At 46.6% G+C, this 27,266-nt stretch overlaps 4 protein-coding genes across 7 annotated transcripts in view; all 4 read right to left on the bottom strand.

Annotated features, from left to right (window-relative positions):
- Positions 1–19,176, bottom strand: part of LOC122612210 — a 36,042-nt gene extending 16,866 nt beyond the window's left edge. Inside the window, exon 1 of one of the 4 annotated variants that reach the window (XM_043785660.1) lies at positions 19,023–19,176. In XM_043785660.1, the coding sequence (XP_043641595.1) occupies positions 19,023–19,037 (15 nt within the window). In that variant the 5' untranslated portion in view covers positions 19,038–19,176. Of the gene's footprint in view, positions 1–2,059; positions 2,400–15,407; positions 15,703–19,022 lie in introns of those variants that run through there. The other 3 variants (XM_043785661.1, XM_043785664.1, XM_043785663.1) reach the window with 3 other exon arrangements.
- A 92-nt stretch (positions 19,177–19,268) lies between these two features.
- On the bottom strand, positions 19,269–20,009 carry LOC122612211. The gene has a single exon (XM_043785665.1). It carries the CDS (start codon positions 20,000–20,002, stop codon positions 19,331–19,333), a length of 672 nt encoding a protein of 223 aa, XP_043641600.1. The 5' UTR covers positions 20,003–20,009; the 3' UTR covers positions 19,269–19,330.
- A 14-nt stretch (positions 20,010–20,023) lies between these two features.
- Positions 20,024–23,704, bottom strand: LOC122612209 (phosphatidylinositol 3-kinase catalytic subunit type 3). The gene is made up of 8 exons (XM_043785659.1): positions 23,563–23,704; positions 22,871–23,492; positions 22,720–22,815; positions 22,579–22,664; positions 21,637–22,523; positions 21,306–21,579; positions 20,877–21,238; positions 20,024–20,819 (listed from the first exon to the last, which is right to left on the bottom strand). The coding sequence occupies exons 1-8, from the start codon at positions 23,631–23,633 to the stop codon at positions 20,374–20,376; spliced, it is 2,844 nt and encodes a 947-aa protein (XP_043641594.1). The 5' UTR covers positions 23,634–23,704; the 3' UTR covers positions 20,024–20,373.
- Positions 23,705–23,914: 210 nt separating this feature from the next.
- On the bottom strand, positions 23,915–27,038 carry LOC122614077 (integrin alpha-PS5-like). The gene is made up of 7 exons (XM_043788549.1): positions 26,869–27,038; positions 25,890–26,787; positions 25,720–25,822; positions 24,900–25,614; positions 24,479–24,841; positions 24,195–24,414; positions 23,915–24,123 (listed from the first exon to the last, which is right to left on the bottom strand). The coding sequence occupies exons 1-7, from the start codon at positions 27,036–27,038 to the stop codon at positions 23,983–23,985; spliced, it is 2,610 nt and encodes an 869-aa protein (XP_043644484.1). The 3' UTR covers positions 23,915–23,982.
- Between the last annotated feature and the right edge of the window lie 228 nt (positions 27,039–27,266).

Here is a 27,266-nt window from a genome sequence, read left to right as displayed (position 1 = left end):
GTGTGGAATCGAATTAATGGGGAGATTTTCCGCGGCAACATGGTCCGAATGTGTAGCCGCAGTAATTTCGATTCGTATTGCTCATTACAGCCACTTTTTGGCCAATTATGATTATGCCATATAAAATAGCGTATTCCACGATTATCGGCCGCGGGTCTTGAGCATGTGTTTGTAAGAGCGGCAATTAATAAAACAAATGTGGTCGTTTCGTTTCATCCTCCTCCATCCGCCGCCGAGCATTTTGAGTGGAAACATATCGGGCACATTCTCGCCCGACTTTTCAATGGAAAAGCCAGCAAGTGCGGCAGGAAAGCGGGAAAGTGCAGGGGAAAAGCAGGGGAAAAGTTGCAAGAGGCGCACGCCCTGAATGGAAAACGTGGAGCGGGGGGGAGGGGGAAGGGTAGGGGACCGTACATATCGGGGAATATGATTTGTGTAAAAGTTCGGCTGTGATTAAGCACTCGAAAGTGTAATTGCAGCCGTGTGTATGCGTGCACTTAAAAATAGCAGCCCCCAACTAAGACCATAACTAAAGCCATAGCCATATGGATCTGAACGATCCTATACTTATGCGATCTGAACGATATGAACGATCTGGCGACGGCAGCTGGTGGAAAAGTCGGAGCAGAGACAGAGAGCTGCGACGACGACTGCGAGTGCGAGTGTGAGTGCGAGTGCTTTAAGTCAATTTTTGAATAATTATGAATCGTTTTTCGCTTTCGTTGTTCTCTAATTATAACAACATCATAATCATAATCATATTCGTGATCATAATTTCATATTTGGCTGACTCTTCGCATTTTGCGGCGTTCTTAATGTGCCAAAAGTTTATTTGTATCCCGCCAACACAGATACAGATACAAATGTATCTCTCACATATGGCGCAGCATTTTCAATATTTCCCAAACGAGCGAAGCACCACACACATTTTCTTAATTTTTCTTCATATTTCGCCTTTATTGCGATTAATTTATAAATCACATACGTAACCATTCGATTGCAAAACATTGTTGACAATTGAGAGCATCTCCCCAGCAGTCGAATTCTTTCGCTTCCGCCCTCGGCGGTGATTGATAAAACTGGGAGTTTATCAATTGTTATTATTAGTCATTATTAAATGTCGCTGAACTAAGAAGTAGTAGGCCTTAATACTTATCAATTCAAAGAATTTTGAGGACAACAATTAGAATTTGGCACATATCCGCCTGGAGACTCCTCGGTTTGGTTATGCTAGAGTGGTAGTGGTACTAAGTGGTACTAAAAATCAGCGGAATTATATAAGTATAGTGGGGGAGGAAGTGATACGTCAATGGCTTAATTGTACAGTGTGCATATGCAATATTGCTTTATGGGTCCCGGAGCAAATAAATCGCGAAACACAAATCAGAGTTGCCTTTTATGGGTGCAGTTCGCTTAAGTTAAGCGAATCAGCAGCGCCGGAAATTATAGAAATTAGCGATGCCAATAATATTGAGCACAAATTAATATGCAGCCAAGAGATTACGCTAAATTTATATGTACGCCGCGGCGTCGAGTGCGTGCCAAATAAAAGGTACTCGCCGATTCTGATTCTGAATCGGAATATCTCCATCGGTATGGTATCTCACTTCATGTCTCACTTTATAATATGCAATCTATCTAGCCCACACAAATGGCGGGCGAAGATACCAAGACATTTGCCAGTTCGCCACTTTGCCAGTTGGCTAATGACTAAGACTAAGGAGTGTCAGTCAAGTCACACAAACTTGGCTAATAAAACAGAAATTAGCCAGTGCGCGCTGATTCATAGGGCGTATGAAAATGCGGCACTAGAACGACGTTATATTGGCCAATATTCTTGAGGTTTTCGGCGCTTTTGCTCGTTTGCTTCTAGTTTATAAGCCCTACTGTTGCTATTCCTTTAATATTTTTCCGAAATATCCTTTTTAAGGATAACGCGAAAGTACCATATATGTATGTGTGTACCAAACAATGAAATTCCCTTGCCCATGTTTGAGGTCCTTGTAGAACGTTAGAACCCCAAGGATACCCTTTAGAAATAAGCCAGCTTCATATTTACCATTTTGATTGTCTGTTTGTGTGCGTTTGTTATCCTTTTCACAAATCCTTGCGAAAAGTTCACTCGTGTGTTTGTTGATAATCCCAAAAGCGAGAGTTTAGCAAGTTTATCGTATTTGTTTTGATTTCTAGTATTTCGTAGTTTTTGCAATTAATTGCACATGTTCACATGGGTAAATTGGTTTATATGTGGGTTTCTTGGTTGTGTAAGCACTCGAAAACCGATTCAAAATTGTGTTTAGCACTAGGTTTCATTGGGCGGGTTGCTTATGTGATTGATGGGGGAAGAACGCCGGATGAAAGCCAAGAACGCTGGAATTGTGCCGCTGCGCGCGTTCGCACTGCTTCACGTTTAGTTACTGACTAAAGGGCCGCATTTCAAAATTTTTTTAAAATCATTCTTCTCTGCCGGCGGCGACTGCGGCTGCGACAGCGGCAGCGACAAACACACAACAACAACGAAAAACTAATAAAATCAATTTACAAACGCACACAAGCACGAGCGGAGCCGAAGACGCTTCGTGTGCACTTCGTGCCAGCAACGAAACATGCTGAAGAGAGCAATCCGGGAGCGGCGCTCTCGCGCTTTGCTGGTGTGCGTTGTATTCGGCTTTAAATGTGGGCCAAAAGTAATGACAATAGCGGCAATTGTACTTTAACTTGGGCTGATTGCCAACTCCGCTCTCTGCCGCTCTCTTCGTCTTTGCATTTCTTGCTCTACGCCGAGTGGGAGTAGCAAATGGACGAGCAAAACAAAAAGCAAAAACGCGGCGGCAACAACAGCAACAGTGCGCTCTCCTCAACAAAAAAAAAAAAAACAACAAATATCAAATCTGAATTATTTGCCCAGCCAGCAAAAAAAAAGTATCTCGTTTTTTAAGAAGGATGTTGCAGCTGCATAGCATAATTTCGGGAGTACTACTCGGGTAGCCTCCCCCTTTTTTATTATTCTTACATAATCACCGCGCTTATTGCTCAAATTTCACAGCGAACGAACGAGAGGAATCTAATCCGAAGGAACCCTCATGTCAACGACCGTTATAAGAGCTACCAACCAACCCGTCCGTAATTACACACAAAGTTCCATATCGCATATACATAAATCGCAATTAATCAAGTGCAAGCCAATGCCGCTATATACCAACCCTCCCGAACTCCCGAACTTCCGAACTGGCAAGCCCTAACCCAAACCTAAGCCCAATTTCAATCCAAATCCCAACAAGTTCAAAAACTCCGACGTTTTGCGAACCATAATTACTCTCGCTCGCACTCACAGTGCCTCCCCGCTGCCGCCGTCCCGCTCGCACTCACTGTCTCAAGCGGCTGCTACTAAAAATGTAATCATTATGCTTTATCGTGATAATCAGCAAAGGCAGCAGTCGCAGTGGAAATCGCAGTCAGGAGAAAAGTTTTGTGCCCTTTATGAACAGGGTGTCAAAGGGTATGCCGCGCATGGAGGCAACGGATTATGCGGGGTTACGTTAGGGATATCTGGTATCTGAGAATTAGTCGAAAAGCCTAACCCATACCCCTTCCCTTCTCAGCGCACAGTTTCGTTACCTTCGAACTTCGGCTTTGATTTCTATAGGTGTTTGTCATGGTTGCATTCTACCCCCTTCCCACAAAGAGATTTGAAATATTAAATCAAATTGTTCGACACAATCATGGGTACAGTACTAAAGAGGTCTTCAAGACATGGCCATTAAGCAGCAGCTGCCGGCACAGTCTTCAGTCTTCAGCTCTCAGCCCAAAATGGGGTTACATTGAGCGCCTGACTAATTGATGGGTATCAAAGTGCTTGCTTCACTTACTGGCCAGAGCACGGAGCAAAGCTAGTACATAACAAAGGGAAAACCCTAGCGCAAATATACATTCGAACTAGCCAGTAGAGGGAGCGAGGGATACGTGTGGGTTGTGGTAGGTGCGAGCGAGCAGGAGCGAGCTGCCAGCACATCCAACTGGCAAACAAACAAACTAAATTACAACAATTCCAAAAATTTATAATTGTGCTCAGGCGAACGCACACACCCAAACTCACACACACACACAAACACACAAGTCAAGTTAGAAGTTGAGGAACCACCACCCAACCCAGTCACCACCCCATCATCCTGGCGTGGTAATCGTCATTGGCATCGGCATCATCATCTGGGTTTTTTGCCTTCTCGCCTTACAACTCGCCGTGGGAGAGGGGTGAACGGGGTGCGGCGGGGAGGGCTACTAACAAAAAGCAAAAAACCGAAGGACCAACAACAAAAAAGGCAGTTAAGTTAAAATGTACTTAGAGTTTAAGCGTAACCCCGAAATCCCAACCGAACCCGAAACGAGATTGTGTGTTTTAAGCGTTTTAGTTACCCCTCAGCCCTACCCTTGCCCCTCCCTCACCCGTACCCCTACCCCTACCGCTAGCGCTACCCCCACCGCTACGCCCATGGCCATGCCACCCCCCTCTCTTTCGCCCATCCGGCCATCCTGCTCGCTCCTTTTGTTGTGCCTGCCCCTTGCGAAGTCAGCCATCTTGTGCGGCGTTATTAAATTTTACACAAATACTAAAAATGAAATCAAAATTTTCTTATTACAATGACTATTTTGAGACCATCCCCGCAGCCCACCCCTCCTCGTCCTCTTCCGCCTGCTGTCCTTTTCTTTTCCTTTCCTCTTTCTTTGGCTCAGCTCTTTTATCCAACTTCTGCTTCTTTTCCAACAGCTGTGCCTTGAGTCGATTCGATGTCCTTTGAAGGGTGGAGGAGTTCGGAGCTTTTGAGGATACCCTTACGCAAGAGTTGGTAATAAGTTGCGACAAAGAAGTTACTTCAATTGATTCCGCTCAAGCTATCTCCAAATAAAACGATTCTGAATAATTGTAAAATATCTAAAACTTATCGGTTTTGGTCTACATTCCTTAGCATTCTAGTATGTGTATCTTATGGTAAATATATATCTATTTGAATCCAAGTAGTATGGGTGGTAAGTGAACTTGCTAGTTCGGTGTCGCCCGAAATTAAAAACCGATTCCATTGCTCGTTTCTCATTGCTGGCTTTATGTGCCATGCGCCTGTGTGCGTAGGAATGAAATCGTACTTATGCCACTACTTATCGACTGCATTCATTGTTAGTACTCAGTAAAACTTTTCAGTTTTTGGCTGTTGACCCCTTCGAGCGCCCCAAACCCCCAAAACCGCCCAATAACACAATTCCACATTCCACTATTCAGTTGGGGAAACTTCCCTCAGTGGAAGTCCTGTAAATGTCCGAACGAAAATCTATAAAAATCAATTAGAAAATTTTCCAGCAGCTCAGGAAAATCCCAGTCAGTGAGCGCAAATGTTTTACGACTTCCTGTGCCAACTAAATAAATTTGAGCATTTTGATTCTACCTACCAAACAGCAAAGACAGGACAGCAAGACCAAAAAGCAAACTACCTGAGCATACATACTTAAAATTTTAATTAAACACTGCCAAGGTTGAGTGCCTAAACAAATCTCGCCCGATAAGCCGGAATGCGAGGCGAAGGAACAAATGCCAAAGATATAGGATACAACGAAGGACAAGTGATGAATAATACCAATCACGTACGGCAGGGTACCTCAGGGGTGGGGTGTGGAAGTGGAGGTGTAGGGTGAGGGGTAGGGGGAGGGGGCCACCTCCGAGGCCTAATCAAAAGAGCATTGTAAACTAAGCCAAGACAAGATGAGAATTCCAATTCTGAAAGGATCGTCAAAGATCTGGCAGGCAACTCAGAATGCGTAATCTCACACCAAAATGCTGCAGCGCACAGAAACAACAAATTAAGTGCCGGCACACACAGATACTCAGCACACGCACACACACGCGCTCACCTACACCACACCTTCGCAGGGCTATCTACATAAATCTATGGAATGAAAACATTTTTCATGCGTCCGAGATAGAGAGAGCTGCACTCAGAAAAAACACGTGTCATCAACTATCTACCTCTGTTATATACCTCTGTTATAACTTGTCTGCTAAAATTATCAAGCTGTTATAGCTTAAAAGAGATCGCTCGAAAGGAAGGCACCTTATTAAAGCTCTTCTATCAGTTTTAAGACGTTGAATATTTCGGATTGTTGGTAAAATTGCACTTTCACTGATATACTTTTCCAATTCCAAAGAAACTCTGAAGTTTTTCCCAGTGTAACAGCCCAGAGAGTGATCCATTGGGAGACAATTAGTCGAGCTGAGACAGGCTTCCATCTCGTCCCTCGACTCAACCCCCGACCCCTTACCCCGCACCCCTCACCTTCCGAGCCATAACTTGCGTTAAAAGGTCAAGCCGACTCTTTGATATGGAAGCATTGATCTATTGTCCCTCCAGAACAGTGTGTGTGCATTTTATACGCTCCGTTCTTAGTGCGATATTCCCTTTATTTCGTTCTTCTCCCGGTTCGAACGTTCTTTTTTTAGTGAGTTGAGTTGGTTCGTCAAAATGATTGATTTGTAGGTGATGAATTACAACAACCACAGCACCGAAATATCCAAGGCATTCTAAGGTTGGGTTAGTTAAGAGCCAACCGACAGATAGATAGATAGATGGATGCACGGATAGCCACATGGATGTGTGAGAAAGGAATGGGACATAGTGAGGATTAAATACGAAATTTTCCATTTAAAAATATCTCTCATTGTTCGCATTCGTTTTTTGTTCGGCTTTGTTCTACGCTCTGCGTTTGCTCATTTTCCTTTTTTTTTCTCGGTTCAGGGGGAGGCTTAAAACGTTTTCCACAGATAAATCTGATATCGGGATTTGGGAAAATTAATTATTGTAGCCATGCACGTTGAACAATGACAATGTGGGAGAGTCATCGCCGAGGGACGGATGTCTGTCATTTAGTTGACGAATTTCTAGGCATTCTAGGCAGGGCCAAGGACTTGTTTTCACAAGACGGGGATCTCAGGCGAAGATAGGAAAGAAATCCCATTAAGGGTAGAGAGATGTTCTATTATAATTTGGCCCTTTTTTATATTTTACATGTAGGTATGGCGGAGATAGTGTAATCAAATTTCTAGAAAAAAAAATGCCTAACTAGATTTATTAGTGCTGTTTAGCTTTCTCTACCGATGATCCTTGGTGGCTCTCAGCAGCAACGGGCATGTGCACTTCGGGACTTCGGAACATTTTCATGTTCAATAAGCAGGTTTGATACCCTTCACACGCAATCATTCCAGTTCAACAACTCAATTCACCGATCTCCACTCCAGTTCAAAGGGCACGACCCCTCCCACCCGATGAATCTCCACTGCTGGCAACTAATTCGCACATCTTTCCGCAGTTTAATGCATCATTTCGGCATTTTGGCATTTTGGCCTGCCCCGCCGGCCACTCGAATTCAAAATAGCTTGGAAATACATGTTGCAACCCCTTTCAGTCTCTGAAGGGTGTACTTCGCGGTTGGCGATGAAAAGCGGGCGGGGAAATTGATGGAAAATTTGTTGCCCATAAGACAATGGCTTTGATTTGAACATAGCCAACGGAACGGAAGAGGGCGGTGGTTCGTTAATAAAAATCTGAGGGCAGAATTCGAATTCAAATGGCTTCATAGTAATCAAGAATTTTAGCCCATTAATACAGTTGTACAAAAAAGCCATAAATACACAAATTCACAAATATTCACATAGAACTGTGCGTAGATATTACATTGAATACATTAGATTATTGCCTGGGATATGCCATCCTCCCTCGACATCACCGTCATCATCATCATCAGCAGGGGCAGCCCATCCATTCTAATGCGTATCTCGGGGTAAATATCTCAACTCGACGCTTTGTGTATCTGAGTATCTGTACGTTGCGTTGCTCGCGCAACCCCGCAACTAAAAAGTTGCTTTGTGTTGTGTTGTGTCACTTTTCCTTCGGCTTCATGGCTAAATATGTAAATACATTTGCCTAACTTTAGAGCCGAGCTCTGTGAAGTGCGATTTGGCAATCTCCCAATCTGCCACAAAAGGGGGAAAATTGAAATACGCTTTCAACGCCGCTGCGATTTGAATTTCAAATGTCGAGCGAGTACAGTTCCCGCCCGACTAGACAACCCATAGATGCAGATGCGTAGATGCCTCTCATAACTTCTCTGGGTCCACCACCCGTTTTCGCCGAGTGACTCAGTTATTGTCATTGCCAGCGACTTAAATTTGTTTAATAATAGTTGCACCCCCTGGATTAAGGACTCAAAAATGGCGCGAGGGTTGCAGTCTCAGCAGTGGATTGCAATATTAGCACAAATCTGGGGAAAGGGACACCTGTTCAAATGGTAATTGAATCTCCGCAGTCCAAAATGGAAACTGAGACACACTCGCAGTCTTATGGATCGTAGGCTTGCGCATTCGTAATCTGCAAACAAAGGACTTTGGCCCAAACAGCTGCGCAGTTTGGCAAGGCGAAGAAGGCGCAAAACTAGTTCCTGAAACTACGCATATGAGGCAGATGGAACATGGGCAACAAAGACGCATTTTGGCTTTTCAGATTTCAGTTTTTCATTGATTTGCGCTCTGTGTTTTAGGCTACACTGAGGAAAATCCAGCTGTGCAGGATCGAATTTATTCATTTAAAAATAAAAGTATATAAATGTTCTCTTATGTCTTCTTCACCACATTAATGTCTTCTTGAAATATCGAACTATATGTATTAGGAGATTATTTATTGTATATTACATCATCCTAGCTACGCACATTTTCTCTCTGTGAGCGTTTATCCTAAGACTTGGATGAGTCGCAAAATTGGAGAATGGAAATGGATTCCCCGGCATTAGACGCTCTTATTATATTCACTGCCAACCCATAGTCGTATTCCCATTCCTGTTTCCACCGTCAAAACAAGGAAACCATAAACCATTAACATGAAAAAAAGGATAACGTGTTTCTTTTGTTATCTCTCCCCAGTTGCTGCGACTGGCAGTCTGTGTGTTTGCACAAGACGCAAAAATATCTACCAGGAACATGCCGAACTACACAAACAACACAAACAAACGCGGCCGAAAGAACTACAAATAAGGCAAATCCCAAACCAATGGATGGAATGAAATGCCTCAAGGTACGAATCACATGGCTATTGCTCAGGTAGTCAGGAGGCACCACTGGAATCGTTCTGCGTTTTAGGACTTAGGGTGTTCGACTTGCTCTGCTCGACGCCCGAGCTCAAATTTAGTTTCGGTCTCGGTTTTTGCGTGCGACTTTATTCTTTACTCTTCATTCTTATGGATCTAAGAGGTACAGTTGCTGCCGGGATCGGAAGTGCCATTTGATAGCACCCTTATTCAACTCTAGTGAGCTGAACGTAATGAGATAGTCGGATTTTAGGAGGACGATCTCATGGTGATTCGCATTTCATTGTTATCATGACAACTATAGGTATATTCATTTAGCCAGAATAGATAAATCATATTCAAATTAAGGTCGAAAGTACCTTCAGTAGGTACGTTAGACATTCAAGATCATATAATACAGAAATGGTATCTTCCCAAGGATATAAACATATTGGGTTTAGGTAAACGGAATGTCTGCACTTTCAGACATCGTTATGTTCTATATTTGCGCATTTAAGACCAACCCAACATCCTTATGTCACTGGCATCCAGAGTTATGAACAACCAGGACACAATGCGCTCCTTTAGTCCCGTTAGCTTATGGCTCCCTCCGTTTATGGGTCATCCCACAGCCTACTCTGCACACTTCTTGTGCTGGCATGTTTATGCTCCTCCTGCTCATGTCCTTATCGCAACATGTGTTCATGTCCTGGGTCGCCAACTGTTGACATTTTACAGTTGCGGTCGCCGTAGCCGCTCTTCCTCCGCCGCCCGGACCTTTCTTATCAGCATCAGCAGAGGAGAAAAGGACGAAGGAGAAGAAAAAGGATAAGGAGAGGGAGAGGGGAGCACGCAATATTGTGACAGGCTGCAACACCTTTGGAATCGAATTGCGAGCCGCAGGACACATGCCACTCTGCCACTCCGCCAGTCGGCCCAGTTTCCATTATGCTGCATATTTAGTGGCATTTAGCTGTCGATGTCCCTATCCCGATATCCTCATCCGTAACCTGAATTCGAGCCCGAGGCGGGCTATGAACCTGACCTATGGGCACGTATGTGTGTGTGTGTGAGTGTGTGAGTGTATATGCATATGTGCACATGTTACTCACACGCACGAAGAGCGAAAACAAAACAGAGACGAAAAGGACGACGGCAAGGACACACAGACGCGCACCTTTCGCTGTGTGCGAGAGAGGGAAGCAGAGAGATAGCGATAGCGAGCGATGGAGAGAGGGAGAACGACACGCAGACATGTGCTCGGCCGCAGTTGCCTTCCCCCTCGCACCCATCCCGCTTTGGCGTTCTCATCTCGCCTCTCTCCCACTCTCATCCTCTCAACACGTGAGCAAATGTTATTGTCCTTTTCGCGTGTCGACGGCGCGTGTCTGTGTGAAATCGAGTGTGTGTCAACCTCTGTGTGCGTGACCTCAACAGGTGTTATTGCCATTTGTTGTGACGGCTATCGCCCTCTCGCTTCCTCCGCCGATTCACCAAAATTCATTAATGAAAGGAGAAAAGTTCAAAAGGACCCATAGAAAGTAAAAATACTGTTGAACCATTTCAGCCAAAACATCAAGTAGACACTATCATACACATCTCCTGGTAAATAAAGTGTTCTTTAATAAATATAGATTTATATTCGATATTAAATTACAACGTATTGTTTAGGAATAATAGAAGCAAGAGTACTTAGAGTAAATTGACTTGACGTCCATGGACTGAAGCCCTCCAAGCTGAAATCAATTCGATCCCATTTCTATCCCCCAAAAGAAAACAGCAATTCAAATTATGAATTCAGTTTCATCAAATGCCCAGTAAGTAACGAACACAAAAAGCAACCACATCAATTTAGCTCGGTAGTACCGCCGTATCTACATATATATCTATTTTCTAACGAAAGCCAATGAAAAGCAACAGAAATAGAAATAGAAAAAGCAGCCGCAGCAGCAATAATAAAAAATCAAAATGGGCGCTAGAATAATGCATAAAAAAGTCTCAACAAGTCAGACAACTTTGCGCTAAGTACACAATACATTTCTCACACACAAAGCCAAAAGCAGCAAACCCTCTACACAAACACATCTGTATCTATGTTCGGCTATATGTAGATTGAAGTACATATGTATATATACAGCAAGTAACCAAATAACCAAAAGCTGAGAACTGAGAACTGAAGCGAAAGAGTGAAAGACAAATTGTTTTCAAACGTCGTAATCAAGAAATGATTTCTTAAAATATGCGCGTTGTCGACTTTTTGAATTCGGACCCATTACAATGGAAATGAAGGAGGTAAAAGGGGAGAATCGGGTTTTTGACCACTGCGATGTTTGGAATACCCTTAAAAAATGGAATCAAAAGGCACTGAAGGAAACTTGACTTTGAGGGAGAATTTCCCAAATAGCGCAACAATAGGGTTGTATTTTAAAAACCGATTAAATATATTTCAAAACCTTATTTTGTGATATAAACTAAAAGGACATCTACACACTTGGTATGCCAATAAGTTTTTAAATCGCAATAAAGTGGCAGTAGTAGATTGCCGCCCCAAGGATATCTGTGCTTTTTATGATGCAATAGCAACTATGACTCCCAGTTGGCAACTAATGTTAGGGTATAGACAATAGGAAAAGTCTCGACGGACAGGCGGAGATGAACTCAGTTAGCTGAGATGGAAGCAGGGACGACAGGAAGCAAAGGGATGCGAAGGGGATGCAAAACGCTCGAAGATAGTTTGATAAGTCCCCGGAGCGCAAGGAGGCGAGCGGAGATGGAGATGGAGATGGACGGAGATGAGCGGAGGATGGAAAGGAGTTTCCGTTCGCAACAACCAGCTGGTTTTTTGGGATTCGACAATCTTATTGTTGGCGATAAAGTACAGTTTCTGTGTTTCATTGCTGTGATTCTGTGGTTGCAAACGACCAAAGACACTTGAACCAATTACGAAAGCGTCGTCGTACTGGAAGGGATATGTACATATATCTATATCTATCTGTACTATATATCTGTGCGACTCTAATGGAAAATGCATAGAATGACACAGGGCGAACATTCCCGTATCTATCTCCATTTGTGTATATGAATTTATGATTTGATTACACCAGCTCAAGTGTCGCCGTTTGTGCATCTTTCGGATACACATTTGCTAATGGCTTTTGTTTACTTGAATTCGAGGAAAGGGCAGCTGGATCCGATTCGGATTGATTGGTGTAATGTGTGCTATACATTCGCCCCTCGATTGCGGATTGCTCATTGCTTGTTATTCAAGTTGTGCTCAAGCCTCGAGCAGCGAGCATCGAGCCTCAGGCACTTGAGAACCAACAAATTGTCGCGTTTCAATCACCCTTCCTCAATGCTGCCCCAAATTGCCGCACGGGTTCGAGTTCCGCTCCATTGTCAACCGAATCGGGGACGACGTTTTCGGTTTCCAACCGAAATCCCCTATCTGAGTCCGGCCATAAACCCAAGTGCGTCCCTTTCTGTCTGAATGAAGTGGATGCCGCCGACTCTAGTGGTTGATCAAGTTAGAAGGCCTCAATTAATGGAAATTATGAATCACTCATATACCATTTACCAATTGCCAAGATAAAACCACTCAATTCAGCGCAGATAGGACATCAAAAGGTTCCGGAACTGAACAAAATTCCAGGATGGTCTGGGACCCATATACAGATGTATCTATTTAACCCACTCAAACTCAAGCAGAAGTTCAAAAACAAATGTTAATGGGTGTTCGGCAATCGCATGTAAGGTAAGCACATTGATTAAAATTTAGGTTGGACCCAGGACAGGCTGAAAGGACGCAGGATACGATCAGGCAGTTTGGGGGTGCGACAACATTTATTTAATGCGTTGACAAGGATTTGTTTGGCGAAAAGAACAGGAGGCAAAGTGGGTAAGCCCGCTGCTGGAGGCGTTGATTGTGGGTGGTTTAATCGCCCACAAAGCGACACAGCCACTTCGAACCCTTTCCCACTTGCCAGTCCCACCATTGTTGGTCTAGCTTCTCTGAAGTGGAAAGCGGGAAAGCGGGAAAGCATGGGTATCTGGGCCATGGGGAGCGTTCTGCGAAGAGAGTAACTCTTAAGTCGCCATCGAATGATTCCCAAGTCTAAGTTTAACAAATGCATAAATAACGAATAAGAAAGAAGCACTCACACACACACACCCATACAAAAACATGCCCAGACTAAGTAAATTATCAAAGTTTTAGGCTCCACCCAGAAGTGCTGCTGTATGGGTGTTTCTATATGTACTACTCTCATGCACGTTTGCGGTCAACATATTAGTAGTATTAAGGTTTAAAGTTATTATCTGTAAGCTATGTGTCATTTCATACACGATATCATGGCTATACTTGAAATAAACTCTACTTTAATCTATTTTATTAAGATAAATGTATGGCTAAGTCGTTCTTCACTGTTGTGACCGCAGGTGTATCGTATATATATTTGCTTATATGTCGCAGACTCTAACTGGTTTTTTGTTAAATGTAAACAACATTTAAATTAGCGAATAAAAATGTATTATTAATGCGAAAACATGTTTATAAAGGCAGCAAATACACGCGCAAGTCGAGAACCCAGCGGGTGCGACAGAGAGGGCGCTAGGCGGAGTGCGAGCGAGAGGCACTGAGCAATTGTTAAAAACAAAAGGCAGCAGTGCTTTGTGCAAAGATTAGGGCGGGGCCCATCCCAAAAGAACAGCGAATGACAAAAACCCGCCGAGTGGAGAGCAGCCACACGAAGTCAGACATTAGGCGAAGTTCATAAATTAATAAGTTAGATCGGCAATCGCAATTGGTAACGAAACACGGCTTCAACATGGCGACCCTACTGACGCAGGCGAAATCGGAGAATACTATACTTACGTATATCTATATGCTCTTTGGGGTCTGTCAGCGCCGAATGGCAGTATAATCACGTAGCCGAAGGTGGGGGAGCATTAACTTATTATAAATAAATCTATCTGTAGCTACATTCATAAATTCCGCACAAAAAGCGTTATAAATTTAAAGTCACATCAAGGGGGCTGATCTGAAAGTTCTGTATTTTAGGTATCATTAAATTTACTATCATTAGTTTTTTTAGGAAGTTAGATTTCTACTAGTTGGAGTCCCAAGTTTTCTAACATGCTTCCATTTGTGTTTGCAACTAATTGAACTGTCAGCCAACTTTTCGAGCCGCCCTCGCACTTCATTGTGGCCCAAAGCTGTCAAGCTCCCCCCGGCGACTGAAATGCGCTCGAAAACTAGTTCTGAGCCTTAGCCTCCACTTATTTTGGTAATTTTGTTGTTATTTCTGCACAGGCATTTTAATTTCAAGTGACGCAGAAGCCTTTGCCTTTTATTTGTCTTGCCGTTCGGCGTTAGATTTTCGTGGCTGGGCACGTATTAGCATACGAATGTATCTCGCAGATACAGATAGACCACACGGCACATACCTTTGCGGCATACTTAACGCACTCGAGTGACAATAATTGAATTCATTATGGGCATGGAAAAAAGTTGCCTGGGCCCAGAAACAGAAAACCAAAAAACTGTCAACTGGCAACTGGCCACTAACAACGAGATGAGATGAAGGGCGCGGGGTGTAGGAGTACTAGGATTAACAATGGCGGGTAATTAACCTGATAGATCCACTGGCCTTGGGATACCAAAAGCGGCGCGAGAGAAGCGGAGAGTCTGTCACCAATCGTCGATTCTGTTACCATTTTTATTTGGGCTACGTGCGGGTTTTACTTATTAGCCGCCTAATTACCATATAGTCGCAGCACATATGTAGTAGCCGCTTCTTAGCCATAAAGCGGTCGTTCTGGCCCGCTTTCTAGCCATGATCTTCGTGCAAGTTAAGTTTTCGCAAACCCAGCGGGCAGAAGATACACAAACGGGAAAATCTTTATCAGCGCGGAGGTCAACAAACCGCGGATATCGCTCAAGTCGCCCCCTGCCCCTGCCCCTCCTCACATAATACCCATATACATATATATATATATATATATCTGGCTTTCCTTATCAGATAATTGAGCCAAAGGTAAGCAGAGTGCGCTATGCTAGCCGTCTGTGACTCAAGAGCCATAAACTTGGCAATCGGCCTACGGTAATTTCAGGCCCATAAAAGCCCGTTCGCAGCGTTTTGATTTTGCCCGGACTATTCGATGATGGTTTTTGCTTGGTGGTTTTAGATAACTAAACATTACCTATGCATTCTGCTGAAAGTGAACTTCCAAGTGGCTGGAAACCAAGCACGTTGATGCAAAGTTACATTATCGTTAATTTGTCTCACATTGAATAAGATTTTTGAACTCACCATAAAAAAATGTGAATTATTTGTGCGATTGATCAAATGTGATATGCATTTGGCTTTCTTTTGTTCAATTTATTCACGAGCCTTTTGAATCCAGCGTCATTGAAAGTTCGAGCACGTGCATTATTTATTTAATTTGCACAAATTTTGCGCATATTCGCAAATCAAACGCCGAATTAAACCGCACAAAGCAGCGAGCAGAGAAATCGAGGGATCTACTTAACCGCAGGCACCGAAAAGCTAAATACTTAAAACAGAAAATTGATAACTGAAAACTTAAATCCCAAACGGATGGCCAAATCGGAGAGCCAAACCGAAGGCGTCGGAAGGTGCACTGAAATTGTGAGCGGAATCGGGCGATCGAGGAGTGGAATATATGGAATCGGGCAGAGCCTCACATAAATAATGGGTGCACACATAAGCATACGAGTACACTCGCAAAAAAGACGGGTGCTTGAAGCACTGAAAGCCCAACTAAACAAATGTCTCAGTGGCTGCTCCTAATGTTTTTTTTTGCTTTTGCCTTGAGACCCTTGTTGTGCCCAAGTTCTCGCTGCTTGGAAGGAAATTTGCTGACAATTGCAAGAGATTTTTCTTTTTCTCGGTTTTCCCATCTATTTTGTTTTTGCCCTCGCCTCGCATTTCGCCCTACGTCGGCGGGGGGCGGGCGGGGGAAATGGGGGTATTCTTGGGCTGCACTTGGTGGTAGGGGGTTGGGAGGGGGGAAGGTGGTCTTATTTCAATTTACAACCAAGTGACGAAGTATCACAATTCAATGTTTAAAGTTTTTATCACGTTGTGGACAACAACAACTGTAGCGAAAACACAGCGCCACACTCAAACAAAACTAAACCGAACAGTGGAGCCCCTAAGTAAGCTACTTCGCATCAAATGAAATGTTACACTTAAAAAAATAACAAGGACGCTGTTTTTGAATCTTGGAAAAACGTAAGTTTAACCGCCACCTGTAAGTATGCAACACCAAATGTTTGCAGTGTGGCAGGAGGTAGATCACTAGGCTCATCGTATCTTTATCTTTGACTAAGGAAATCAATTGTTCAGATACAAGGCTTCACTGTACTTGCACGCCGGCTGGCAGGCCAACACAAACAAACAAATGGAGCAACTGCAGCCAGCCAACTGCCAGGCGACAGATGCGGGCCAAAGGAGCGGAGTGGGGCATGGGGCAGGGGCAATGAGGGGACAGGGAACCCCACATACTGGGGCACGGGCATGGGCATGGGCAGTATGCAAAAGCCCCCCCTTCTGGCCCCGCGCAATATGGTTAATATGGCGCGACATTTCGTCCGCTGCCGTTCGCTGCTCGTTCGCTTAGTCAGCCCGCTTCGCTCGATGCTCGAGGGGCAGTCCGGAGAGGGGGGCACAGCCGGGAGGGGGGGCACTAAATGTTTAGTAACCAACTGAAATAGTAGCACTCGTGTTAGTATCGGTTCATGAAAAACGAACGGCAGCGAAATAGAATTGAACGAAAAATAAATGAGAGCCACTTCGCTTTACATAGAGTTTCGCATGTAGCTACACAACTTGCACTTGGCTTTGAATATGAATGCGCATACTTGTGCACAGACGCGGTCAAAATAATAGTGCACTTGCGTAGAAAGCACATCGTATTGCACAGTAGAGTAAAGTAATGTTTTTGAATCTGGAAACTACTAGTAAACATATTTCATGGGAAGTTTCTATACCAAAGGCTAGTTTGCTGACCCCAGCTGTATCTGCATGGGCAGGGGCGTGGGCAGAGGGGGCTTGGGGGCAGCTGGCGGGGAAAGTAGTAAGCAAACAACGTCAGCGTAAACTGATTACCGCCGGACGATCTATGGAGCTGAACTAGCGGCACGTACACAGCGTTTTTGGGCCAAAACCCGAGATGGGGGCTTATGGGGCTTTGGTGCTACGATGGGAACCTTCGTTTCGGGAGTTGGGTTCGTGGTTCGTCGATGGGGAAGACAGAACGACTCGACGGCCCAAAAGTTCCAGTTAAAAGCGACTGCACATAGGAAGTCAGAGCAGAGTTAAGACTTCAATTACAGTGGCACCCATGGGTCGATTGTGAAATTATAGACGAACTACCTTTGGGTTCCCCGAATTCGAAATAAGGCGAAACGAAAAGCCAAAAGCGATTACCAATTTATGGAACGTGCTAATATTCTACCACTATGCTACTATTTCGGTACGATGGGTTCACCTATCATTGATAGTTTGGTATCTACAATGAATGCATTGACTTGAATAGGAAAAACTGCAACTTAAGCTGACTGGAAAACGTGAATCACCTATTTTACTCTAATTAGCTATCTCAGCCCTTTGCATCTCATCGACCATACGATATCGCACATTCGTAATGAACTCATCACCATAACGATTAATCTTATTCACTCCATCGACTCGGAAACTCGCCGCTTTATCGTTATCACCAGCCGGCAATGTTGCAATTGCGAAACATAGTTGGAATTCCGCGACTTAGACTGCAACACCCACCGCAAACTGCACGTAGTGAAATTTAGCTGCCAACTAAACCAAACATGCTGCGATCTAGAAAATGTATCTTTCAGATGCACACGCTTTCCACACCCACACACCCACTAACATCTGCACATCCGCACACACATATCGCACAAAAAGGCGCACACATAACTCCAGCCTGGCATTCCAAGTGACTTTGCACACCAAAATGAACACGTGCTGCATTCGGCCCGGCTCGAAGGACCACGACCGGGGAATTGGGGCTAACAGCGGTCGGGGGGGAGTGGACTGGAGCTGAGCTGGGCTGGGCCGCCCGGTGGCCTGGTGGCTAGGTGGTTTGGTGGCTTGCAGCCACAGACAATAACAAAGGCCAAGTTGAGTGCAGTTGGCAGCGGTGACTCATGCTCACTCGCTCGCAAGCCCGCACTCCCACTCCCACTCACTCGCACTCACAGCTGCACGGGGCTCTCTTCGGGAAGAGTGGCATATGGATGTGGATATGGATGTGGATGTGGATATGGCATAGTGCTCCGATAAGAGATTCCTGCTACTATTACTCAAAATTGCCCAGATCGAGTGTGTCGTAATAGTAAGCTAAAATAGCGAAAACGGGAAATGATTATTACACAGTTTGTACACAGTTTTCAGCCTCTTCCAAAGGCAGAATGAATGAATGAAAGAAAGTCCTAGAAATTGGAATTGCTTAAGGAAATGAAGCCCAGGCACAGATACTACTGCTGTTTTAAGTTAGCCAAGGCCCACTGTGCAGTTCGCTCTGGCACGACCAACTCAGTTGGCCGCCTGGGAGTAAGTGTGCATATGGATGTGGCCGCGAGTGTGTGCTGCTGCCGGCTTTTTCGTTTGTTTGCGAGTGCGTCGTCTGGCGGCAACTTTAGTGGCCCCGGCTAACTTTTAGCAAAAGTTTTAGCTACGAATACCTGCCACTAACTAAAACCACAGGCACACAGACCTAGAGCACAAGAGCCGGCCGTAGAAACAGAAGCAGAAGCAGAACTTTCCACCACGCATCGAACTATGAAAATCGGAAAAGTTTGCAGACAGAAATTTCCAGCAATGCATCCGCACAATGGCGAAGTGGACGCAGTGCCTCCCCCCGGAACACCCGGAACTCACCGCCCCGCTCGCCATCGTCGTTAAAGCCGTACTCCTCCACACGCTTAAGCCAGAGCCAAAATCCAAAAAATCCTCGCAATTCCAGGAAAAATAACGTAAATCACACGCGACGCGCCAAACAAACTTGCAAGCACCGAACGAACTGTAAACGAACAGCTGTCAAAGTGCGCGCGCTCGAAGAGACAGGGCTGTTATGCAGCGCACAGCTGTTCGCCCCAGGGCTGCATTTCGGCGGGCATTTGAATGGGACACACGCCCAGGTGGATGGGCTTCATTTATTGCTGGTACGAGGAAGTATTGAGATCCGCCTACTTGACAAATGTCGAGTGCTTGATCCGCTCAGCCTCCCTGTCCCTGGCATCCGAGTCCGACTCGGAGGACGAGGCCTGCCGCTTCCGAGCCGAGTGCTCCGATGGCTGAGCGCTGGTCAGCATCCTGGCGGCGATGCGCCGAAAGAACCAGAAGCGACTGAGATAGGCCTCCACGCCCCGGCTGATGAAGTACAGCTGCAGCGGTCGCTGGCTCCGCAGCGGATGCAGCTTGCGGTTCCGTTTGCTGCGCGAGTGGGAGAGCATGAGGTCCAGGGCGAAGGTGCAGTGCAGCAGGTAGATGGCGCCAGCGTAGAGAGCCACGATGGCGTTATTCCTGCAGCACGCGTAGAAGCCAGGCCACCGCTCGGTGCGGAACTCCTCCAAGGTGGCCACGTACATGTTGGCGTACACGGTGACCATGTGGAGGCCACCCAAAATGCCGCCGAACAGGGCCTCGTGCTTCATGGTCGGCCGCTCGGCATAGAAGGCGCCAATTAGGGACATGAAGCATATGATGACCGATCCCCCGTAGGTGCCACATAGCAGGAATATGTGGGGAATGTCCTCCTTCTTGCAGCAGGACCAATGGACTAGGCAACAGCCCAGGCTCAGCAGCAGCTCCAGCATCTTGAACAGAAACCAAACGGGCTTCTTTGAGCGCACCTGCATGTTTGCTCGAACAATGGGTTGTATTGCAATTGAGACAAGAAATATGTGGATACATTTGGGGTCCGGACTGAGGACTACGGACTTTTGGCTACAGGCCACCTACGACTAAAGCAAACTTACAACTAGGGTTAATAGTAGGGAGCGGTAAGATGGGAAGGTTTTCAAGCGTGTGGTTAGGCTAAAAAATTGTAGGAGCCTTAAGTAATCAGTACATACTCGTAGTTGTTATGTTAACAAAGGTATAAGGATAATGGTATATGCTTGTAAATTAAGTCTAGTGTACACTTTTGATGTTTAACAATTTACATTCCTGTAAAAACTGAACAAAGATTACTTGCTCCTCCCACAATTTTTTATCCAAGCCATGCTCTTTACTTCCGCCAGTACTGAGTGAATCGATGAATCTGCTCCACCAGAGCCGGCATCACCGCCGTAATGGACACATCCAGAAGGCTCTGCAGGTGCTGCACTGCCTCCTCGTCGGTCAGGCCCAGCTGCAGGTTCTCCTCCACCTTCTTGACCGCCTTGTCGGGCTCGAGCGCGATGTCCGGCACAGTGGCGTCCACCATTAGGGAGAACAGGTTGAGCATCACGTTGGCATGCCGGCGCAAGTGCAGATAGGCCGTGTAGCACTGCTTCCGGAACTCGTGGTGGTGCTCAGAGCTAATGCCGCCCATTGCCTCCACCATCTCCTTGCTCAGCTTCATGGGCGGCGGCATGGGCTTGGGATCGCGGCCCAGAATGTAGCCGAAATCGATGTGGAAGAGCTTGCCATTGGTGGTCAGCAGCAGGTTGTCCAAGTGCCGGTCGCCCACACCTGCAAGGGAGATCAGGGATTAGCAGAATCCGTCGGGTTATCCGGCAGCAGTCTTACCCAGCAAGTAGGTGATCACACAGTAGCCCGCGCAGCTCTTAATGTAGGTGTCCATGACCTCCGCCGAAATGCCATAGGGTCCATTGTCGCACGGATGGTGCTTCCGGAAGAAGTTGTGGATGTTGCCCTCCCGCGCAAGGACCTCTGCCACGGTGCACGAGTCGACGTACTGGAGGAATCCATGCTTTGAGCTGGTGGCCAGCACTTTGTAGGGCGTCAGCTTCAGGTCGAGGTTCTCGCGCCTCAGCAGTTTGTCCATCAAAGTGATCATCTGCAGGATGAGCTGATCCTGACGCAGATCATCACCATGCTTGAAAATGGCAGCGTACTCGTGATGCGCAATCGAAGTGACAAACGTGAGCCTAGGAACAGGAATAGTATTAACCAAGTGTTCTTTGAATAGTTTGTGGTTTGTTTGGGCAAGCATACTTGGCTGGCATTAGGGCGCTCTTGAAGAGCGAAGTGCGCATGGGCACAATCTTGGTGATGTAGATCTCCGGATCCAGCGGAAACGGAATGGGCTCGAAGTTGGTGAAGTTCACCTTGAACATATCCTGCTCGGCCAACAGCTTCTGGAATTTCTCCGTCTTCTTATTGCGATTCCCTGGCTCCTTGGCCACAAGTTTCACCAACTTGACCAGCTCGTCGATGAAACGCCGCTGCTTCCGGAGGTTGTAAAAGATGCCTCTTAGGTTGAAGTTGCCTGTGAGGATGAAAGCACATTAGAGAAAGAACCAGCGTTTGGTTGAATCGCACAAACCGTTCTCTAGCACCTTTAGAAACATCTTGAGCACCATGGCGTACATGTCGTGTGCCCGTTCGTCCTGCTTCCTCACCGACTCCACTTCCTCTACCTCGATGGACAAGTACCAGTAGAAGTAGTTGGCCAGCGTGGCATTCGTGCAAGCGCGCTGGATCAGGAATGTGCAGAGATTGGCTGGTACACTGCCAAAGCTGATGCCCTCGGCCAGCATGAGGGCATTGGAGTTTGAGTCGCAGGGCAACGAACTGCTGCCAGGAGTGGCGGGAGCAGAAGGGTTCGGAAGCGCAACCGATCCCTGACCCCCACTGCCACCCGCTGATCCGGGGCTCACTGACTTATCGCTCTTGATGGCGGCTAAAACACTGGCCGCCCGCTGATTGGCTGGAATGACCGAGGCGTGGAGTCCACTGCTTGTGGCGCTTAGATCGGATAGACTGCTTTGATCCAGCAGGGATCCATTGTCGTCCAAGATCGACCGCACCACGTCGCGCTCGGGAAAGATGCAGCCATGCAGGTGGACAATGTGCCGCGGATCCTCGTACTTCAGAGCTTGCACCAGCTGTAGCAAGTAGAGCAGCAGATCCTCGTCTGGCGCTTGGGCCAATCGACTAACTGCGTATTTCCGCACCTGGGGGTGCGTGAAAGTCGGACTCAGCAGCTCCAAGGCGTCCTCTACGTCCATGGGCGCCCAGTTGGCCAGCATCCAAAGCGCCTGAGTAACCTCGTCCTCTAACTTCCAATTGATGCACTTCAGGAACTTGGTCAGAGCCTTCTTGTGCGAGGAGAGGTAAAACCGGAACTTCCATACGAGATCCTGCTCCTCGCTGCTCAGAACGTAGGTGGGTGGATACCTGTAGACAATCGTGTGTAGCTGATCGCGAATGCTGCGGGGATACCATACATGAGTGGGGTTTAAATCTCTGCAAATGTGAGGAATACCTGGCTGTCGGCTTGGCATCTCTATCCGAGATGCCTGAACGCTCCGAACGGGCCAATCGATGGTGCTTCCGCTCGACCAGGTTTTCCTGCAATATGATTATGAATCAATCTTTAAACACAACTATTCTCGAGCTTCAATACCATTTGAATCTCGGAGTCCGGCACAGAAACCAGTTTAGGCTTGGCCGGCAGCTTGTATTTGACGTCACCCTCCGGCTCGAAGTAGACCACGGCGTACTGTAAGACAAGATACAGCTCAGAGCTGGCCAATATCAGTGTTCCTATCACTCACGTTGTACATGTCATCCACCACGATTGCTGGAAACTCGATCATGAGGAACATGTAGTCCGACATACGCTTCTCGCGCTCGTTGATCACCTCGATCTCGCGGAACGTGAGTCGGTCCAGCCAGTCCACCTTCTGCACCTGGCCGTTCCGGTGCTTCTTCGCCAGCTTTCCCAGGCGCTGCATCTGCGACTTGGACGACTCTTTGCCCTTGCCGGGCGTGCGACTGGGAAAGTTGCCATCGCCATCGACTCCCAGCCACACTCGCAAGTCGTACATTCCCTGGCGGAACATGCCGTCTTTGCCGAACACCGAGATGGAGGTGCCTCCGATGACCGTGGTCTGGCCGGCGCCCGAGCAGTCCAGGATGGTCAGCACTAGCATGGCGCTTCTGGGCAGGTCGGAGAACTGCAGGGGCAGCGTAACCCACTCGTTCCAGCTCCATCTCTTCCCAAATGCCTTGTAGGAGCTGGTCACTGGGAGGCAGTAGGGCCTGCCCTGGTTGAACACCTGCAGACGCACCTGGAACGAGGGGTGCTCCTCGGAGTACAGGCCCGAGAATCTCAGGATCGGATCCTCCAGCAGTTTCTCATAGTCCGGCTGGCGCTTCTTCCCTTCGAGCGTCCCTCTGTGAAAAGCCACAATGATTGGATTCGGCGTTGGATTTCCCCACGATTTCCGTGGCCTTTTCCACTTACACCTTGATTTGCACACGCTCGTGGAGCGAGGAGCTGTGTATGTAGCGGAAATGGTCATCGGGCTGGTCCATTTTCCTGCTGCCAAATCCAATTCACTTTTTCATTTATGCGTAATTTTCGCGGAGCAGCAACAACAGCTGTCCACAACAGAAAACAGCTGATCTGATGGTGACGCGGCGAAGTACAGTGGGCGCCCGCTTAGACGTAAGTTGAACAAAGAAAACGCAATGGAAACACTTTTTAGGCATAACTTCTATGATTATCAATTAATTTTATTTGTTGATTAGGTATTTATTTATTTTTTTTCGATAATTATTCTGTATTTTTTTACTAAATATTCGTCGATTTATGCGATTATTTACCCTTTTTGCAGGAATATAAAATATTTGATTAGTAAGTAGTTGAAAATAGCAGAGCTTGTTAATTATCTAGGTCAGATAGTTGTTTAAGGCTGATTTCTTCCTGGCTGACTTCCCGATCTTCCTCAGACTCCTCCCTTGTGGGGCTTTGCTCCATCAGTCTCTGAAGCTCCTCCTTCTTGGCGCGCTTAAAGAATCCGAGCTGCGGATTGTGACACCACAGTATATAGGAGAACTAGAGGACAAACTACAAACAATATACAGTGTACCCACCTTGTAGAGAACATAGGTCAGCGCAGCGAGCAGCAGGAGTCCAGCAATCACGGCCAGAAGGATGTACCAGATGGGCAGCAGGAGTATAGCGATCAGTATATAGGAGAACAGGGAGAGCTCATCTAAGTCGCTGGGCCCATGACTTTTGATCTCGTAGCTGTTGCAAACTTCTGCGGAGTAAGGATATTCCCTGAGGACAAGTTGGCCATCTGCGGGACCTCTGAAATGCCAAAAGGATTAAGTCGTATCTGCGCAATATCTTACGGTTTGCCATTCGATCCTACCCACTAGCGTCGATCTCGGCGTATTCCTTTAGGCTGATCAAAGTGCTCAACCTGTTATCCTTCGGATTCGTGTCGATTCCCGCAGAGGATACTGCTGCCTCGATGGTAAGCGAGTGTCCACGGAGCTGGGTGACGTCGAAAGTGATGGTTAGGGACTCGCTGTCGCCTTTGGTCATCGCTCGTTGCCCGTTCAGGTCGCACAATATGACCTCCTCCCGGACCCTGCAGTTCCCAGGAACCTTGGAGAATGGCAGCCGGGCGGAGCTGGTCACGTTTAATTGGGCCACGTAGGCGGGCTCTCCGCTGTTGGTGATCTCGTACGTCAGACTGAGGGATTCATTGGTGCCCAAGGTGAAACTAGAACTGGGAAGCATATCAGATAAGATGGAGTACAGTACTAATGATCGAGAGATGAGCTTACTCCACATCCTTAGTGCTCAGATGCAAATCAGATACACACACATCGCCGGCACATCCCGTGTTGAAGTAGATCTTCTCCGTGGTGTACGTGGGATCCATGGGATCGACAACGGCGCAGGTTTCGCAGAACGTTTGTTGCGAAACGGGAATCTTCTTCGCCAGTTCGTAGTGCATCTGGAGATCGATGGGCGAGAGTATGGCACCGGTATAGCGTACCTGAACCTGAAATTCCCAGCACCTCTCGTTTAATTCTGCCTCCGGACGGATGGTCACCTCACTGGTGTTCATGGGGGCGAATTTCACCCGCTTCAGGACTTCATCTATGACAATCCGGATAGTTAGCTGCTGATGCTGCACCTGCATTGACTGGGAAGTGGTGTTCAGCCGGTAGCAGGCGGTGACCGTAACCATGTCCCGCTCCGGCTTGATCTCTTGCGTTTCCGACTTTAGAGTGGCATGAATTTTGGCGACCGGATACGTGCGGTATAGATAGACTGCCTCGGCTCCGGGGGCTCCAATCGCCAGGTCATTGAATCCGTTGCCATCTATGTCCGATCCGCGGGAGAGTCCGTGTCCGAACATGTGGGCTCCGTATGGGCAAGGCTCCCTCAAGGGAGCATCCAGTCGCTGACTCGGCTGGTCCGGCAATCCGTGCTGGCTGCCCAGGAAAATGAACACCGCTCCGTTTCCCTCAAAGGGCGCTCCCACGGCCAAGTCTATAGAGCGCGTATTTGAAATCTTTAGTTTGAATTCAAAAGCTAGTTCCCCACCATTTCCCGTTCACGATTTCTTATCCCCCGCATACTTGGGGGATTACTCACCGTTGTATCCGTCGTGGTTAATATCGCCCAGCCTTGAAAGGGAAGTTCCGAAGCGAGCATTACTGCCCAATGACAAACGAATAATCGTTTTCTTAAAGTAAAACTGAAGTGAGGAATGGAAAGAGTTGTAGTCTGAATAATGCCAAGTATGAAGCTATCGGATTACTTACCAATCCCTCGTTGATGAACACGTATATGGCACCCACGTCATGGTAATCCCCGAGAGCATTAAGGGGCGCCGAAACGACCAGATCCGTTAGCCCATCCCCATTGAAATCATCGGCCACAACTGAGTATCCAAAGTACTCGCCCAACTGCTCTCCTTGGAGCACATAATCCTGAAATATACGTTCTTCCTGCACTTCGAGAATATGTGCCTCGCCGAACTTCACATTGGAATGAGGCGCGGTGGCCACGTAATAAAGTTTGTTCCGCTGGTATTTGTTAAAGTATCCGGAGCTCACGGCGTAGCCAAAGTACAATAAGCTCTTTTGTTGCAAATAATCCAGTTTCATCTTATTGGATTCATAGCTTTGCGGCATAACCACATCCTTTAGGCGTCTTCTAGTCGATGTCTCTCTCCGCTGGTGCAATACCAACGATCCGTTCCAAAAGCCGACGCCTACGGCCCCGCTCAGCATCTCAGAGTTATCGTCCGTCACATGGGCACTGAACCCCAGTTCTGGCATTTCGGCACCGAACATGTTATACCTATGAAGTGAACTGATGGAATTCACCTCGCTCAGAGGAGGAGTATCTGCCACCGTATCCCGAACCCAGTAGCAAGCTCCCAACATATGGCCTTGGAAATCATTCGGATATACGACAAACCGGGGTGCACATACGAGTAATTTATCCGTATCCTTGGTGCCTCCATCCATTGAACCGCCCAACCACTGGAAGTCCTTGCCGTACGAGAAATCTACAGGGAAACTACTTTCCGTATCATCCAGGACGAACGGTCGGCAGGATCCATTTGCCAGGGAGCATCTGAATACAGCTCCAGTTTCATTGAAGGTGCTTTGTGAATCCAAGGTGGACTGTGCCCGAGGAGCTCCCACGAAGATGCTGAATGGACAACGATGTTTTGTTAGGAGGAACATTTATCACATTGGAAACTTCATGGAATTCCATGAGATTACATCTCACCTCGTTGGCCGGATGACAAGCGAATATCCAAAATAGGAGCTCCGCGTTTGGCTCAATCGGGTTTTTAGATGCTTTGGTGCATTTATCACTCGAGTCGGAAATGGCGAAAAGTTGAATGCTTCGCTCTGGTATTTCATAGCCAGAAAAATGAGGATCAGGAGCCGATACATTTTATCCTTAAAGTGTCCAGTCTATTTTATATTATATATAACTATAACTTCAGCTTGGAATGTGCCTTCGAGCTCTGAGGCAACCCAACTGATCAACATGAGAAGACGAATTCAAATGAAGCAGTTCAAATGGTGAAAACCCAAAAGAGTAATAACATTGAACATTGAACAATTAATCAACATGAAATGTGGAATTCAAATAAAGCTTAGAGATAGTGAGCACCCAAA

The sequence above is a fragment of the Drosophila teissieri genome, chromosome 2R (assembly GCF_016746235.2).
Source record: "Drosophila teissieri strain GT53w chromosome 2R, Prin_Dtei_1.1, whole genome shotgun sequence".
In the NCBI taxonomy this organism is placed as follows: Eukaryota; Metazoa; Arthropoda; class Insecta; order Diptera; family Drosophilidae; genus Drosophila; species Drosophila teissieri.
The sequence above is the reverse complement of the archived record's forward strand: the minus strand, read 5'-3'. Positions and strand labels throughout refer to the sequence as shown.

Bases quoted from the DNA above. Each gene is read 5' to 3' on its own strand.
- LOC122612211 (XM_043785665.1), bottom strand. From the start codon at position 20,002: ATGCAGGTGCGCTCAAAGAAGCCCGTTTGGTTTCTGTTCAAGATGCTG.
- LOC122612209 (XM_043785659.1), bottom strand. From the start codon at position 23,633: ATGGACCAGCCCGATGACCATTTCCGCTACATACACAGCTCCTCGCTC. The intron at 23,493-23,562 runs GTAAGTGGAAAA...GGCTTTTCACAG, and splicing joins GAGCGTGTGCAAATCAAGGT to AGGGACGCTCGAAGGGAAGA. The intron at 20,820-20,876 runs GTAAGACTGCTG...TCTCCCTTGCAG, and splicing joins TGTGATCACCTACTTGCTGG to GTGTGGGCGACCGGCACTTG.
- LOC122614077 (XM_043788549.1), bottom strand. From the start codon at position 27,038: ATGTATCGGCTCCTGATCCTCATTTTTCTGGCTATGAAATACCAGAGC. The intron at 25,823-25,889 runs GTAAGTAATCCG...TCCTCACTTCAG, and splicing joins TGTTCATCAACGAGGGATTG to TTTTACTTTAAGAAAACGAT. The intron at 24,124-24,194 runs GTGGGTACACTG...CACAATCCGCAG, and splicing joins TGACCTATGTTCTCTACAAG to CTCGGATTCTTTAAGCGCGC.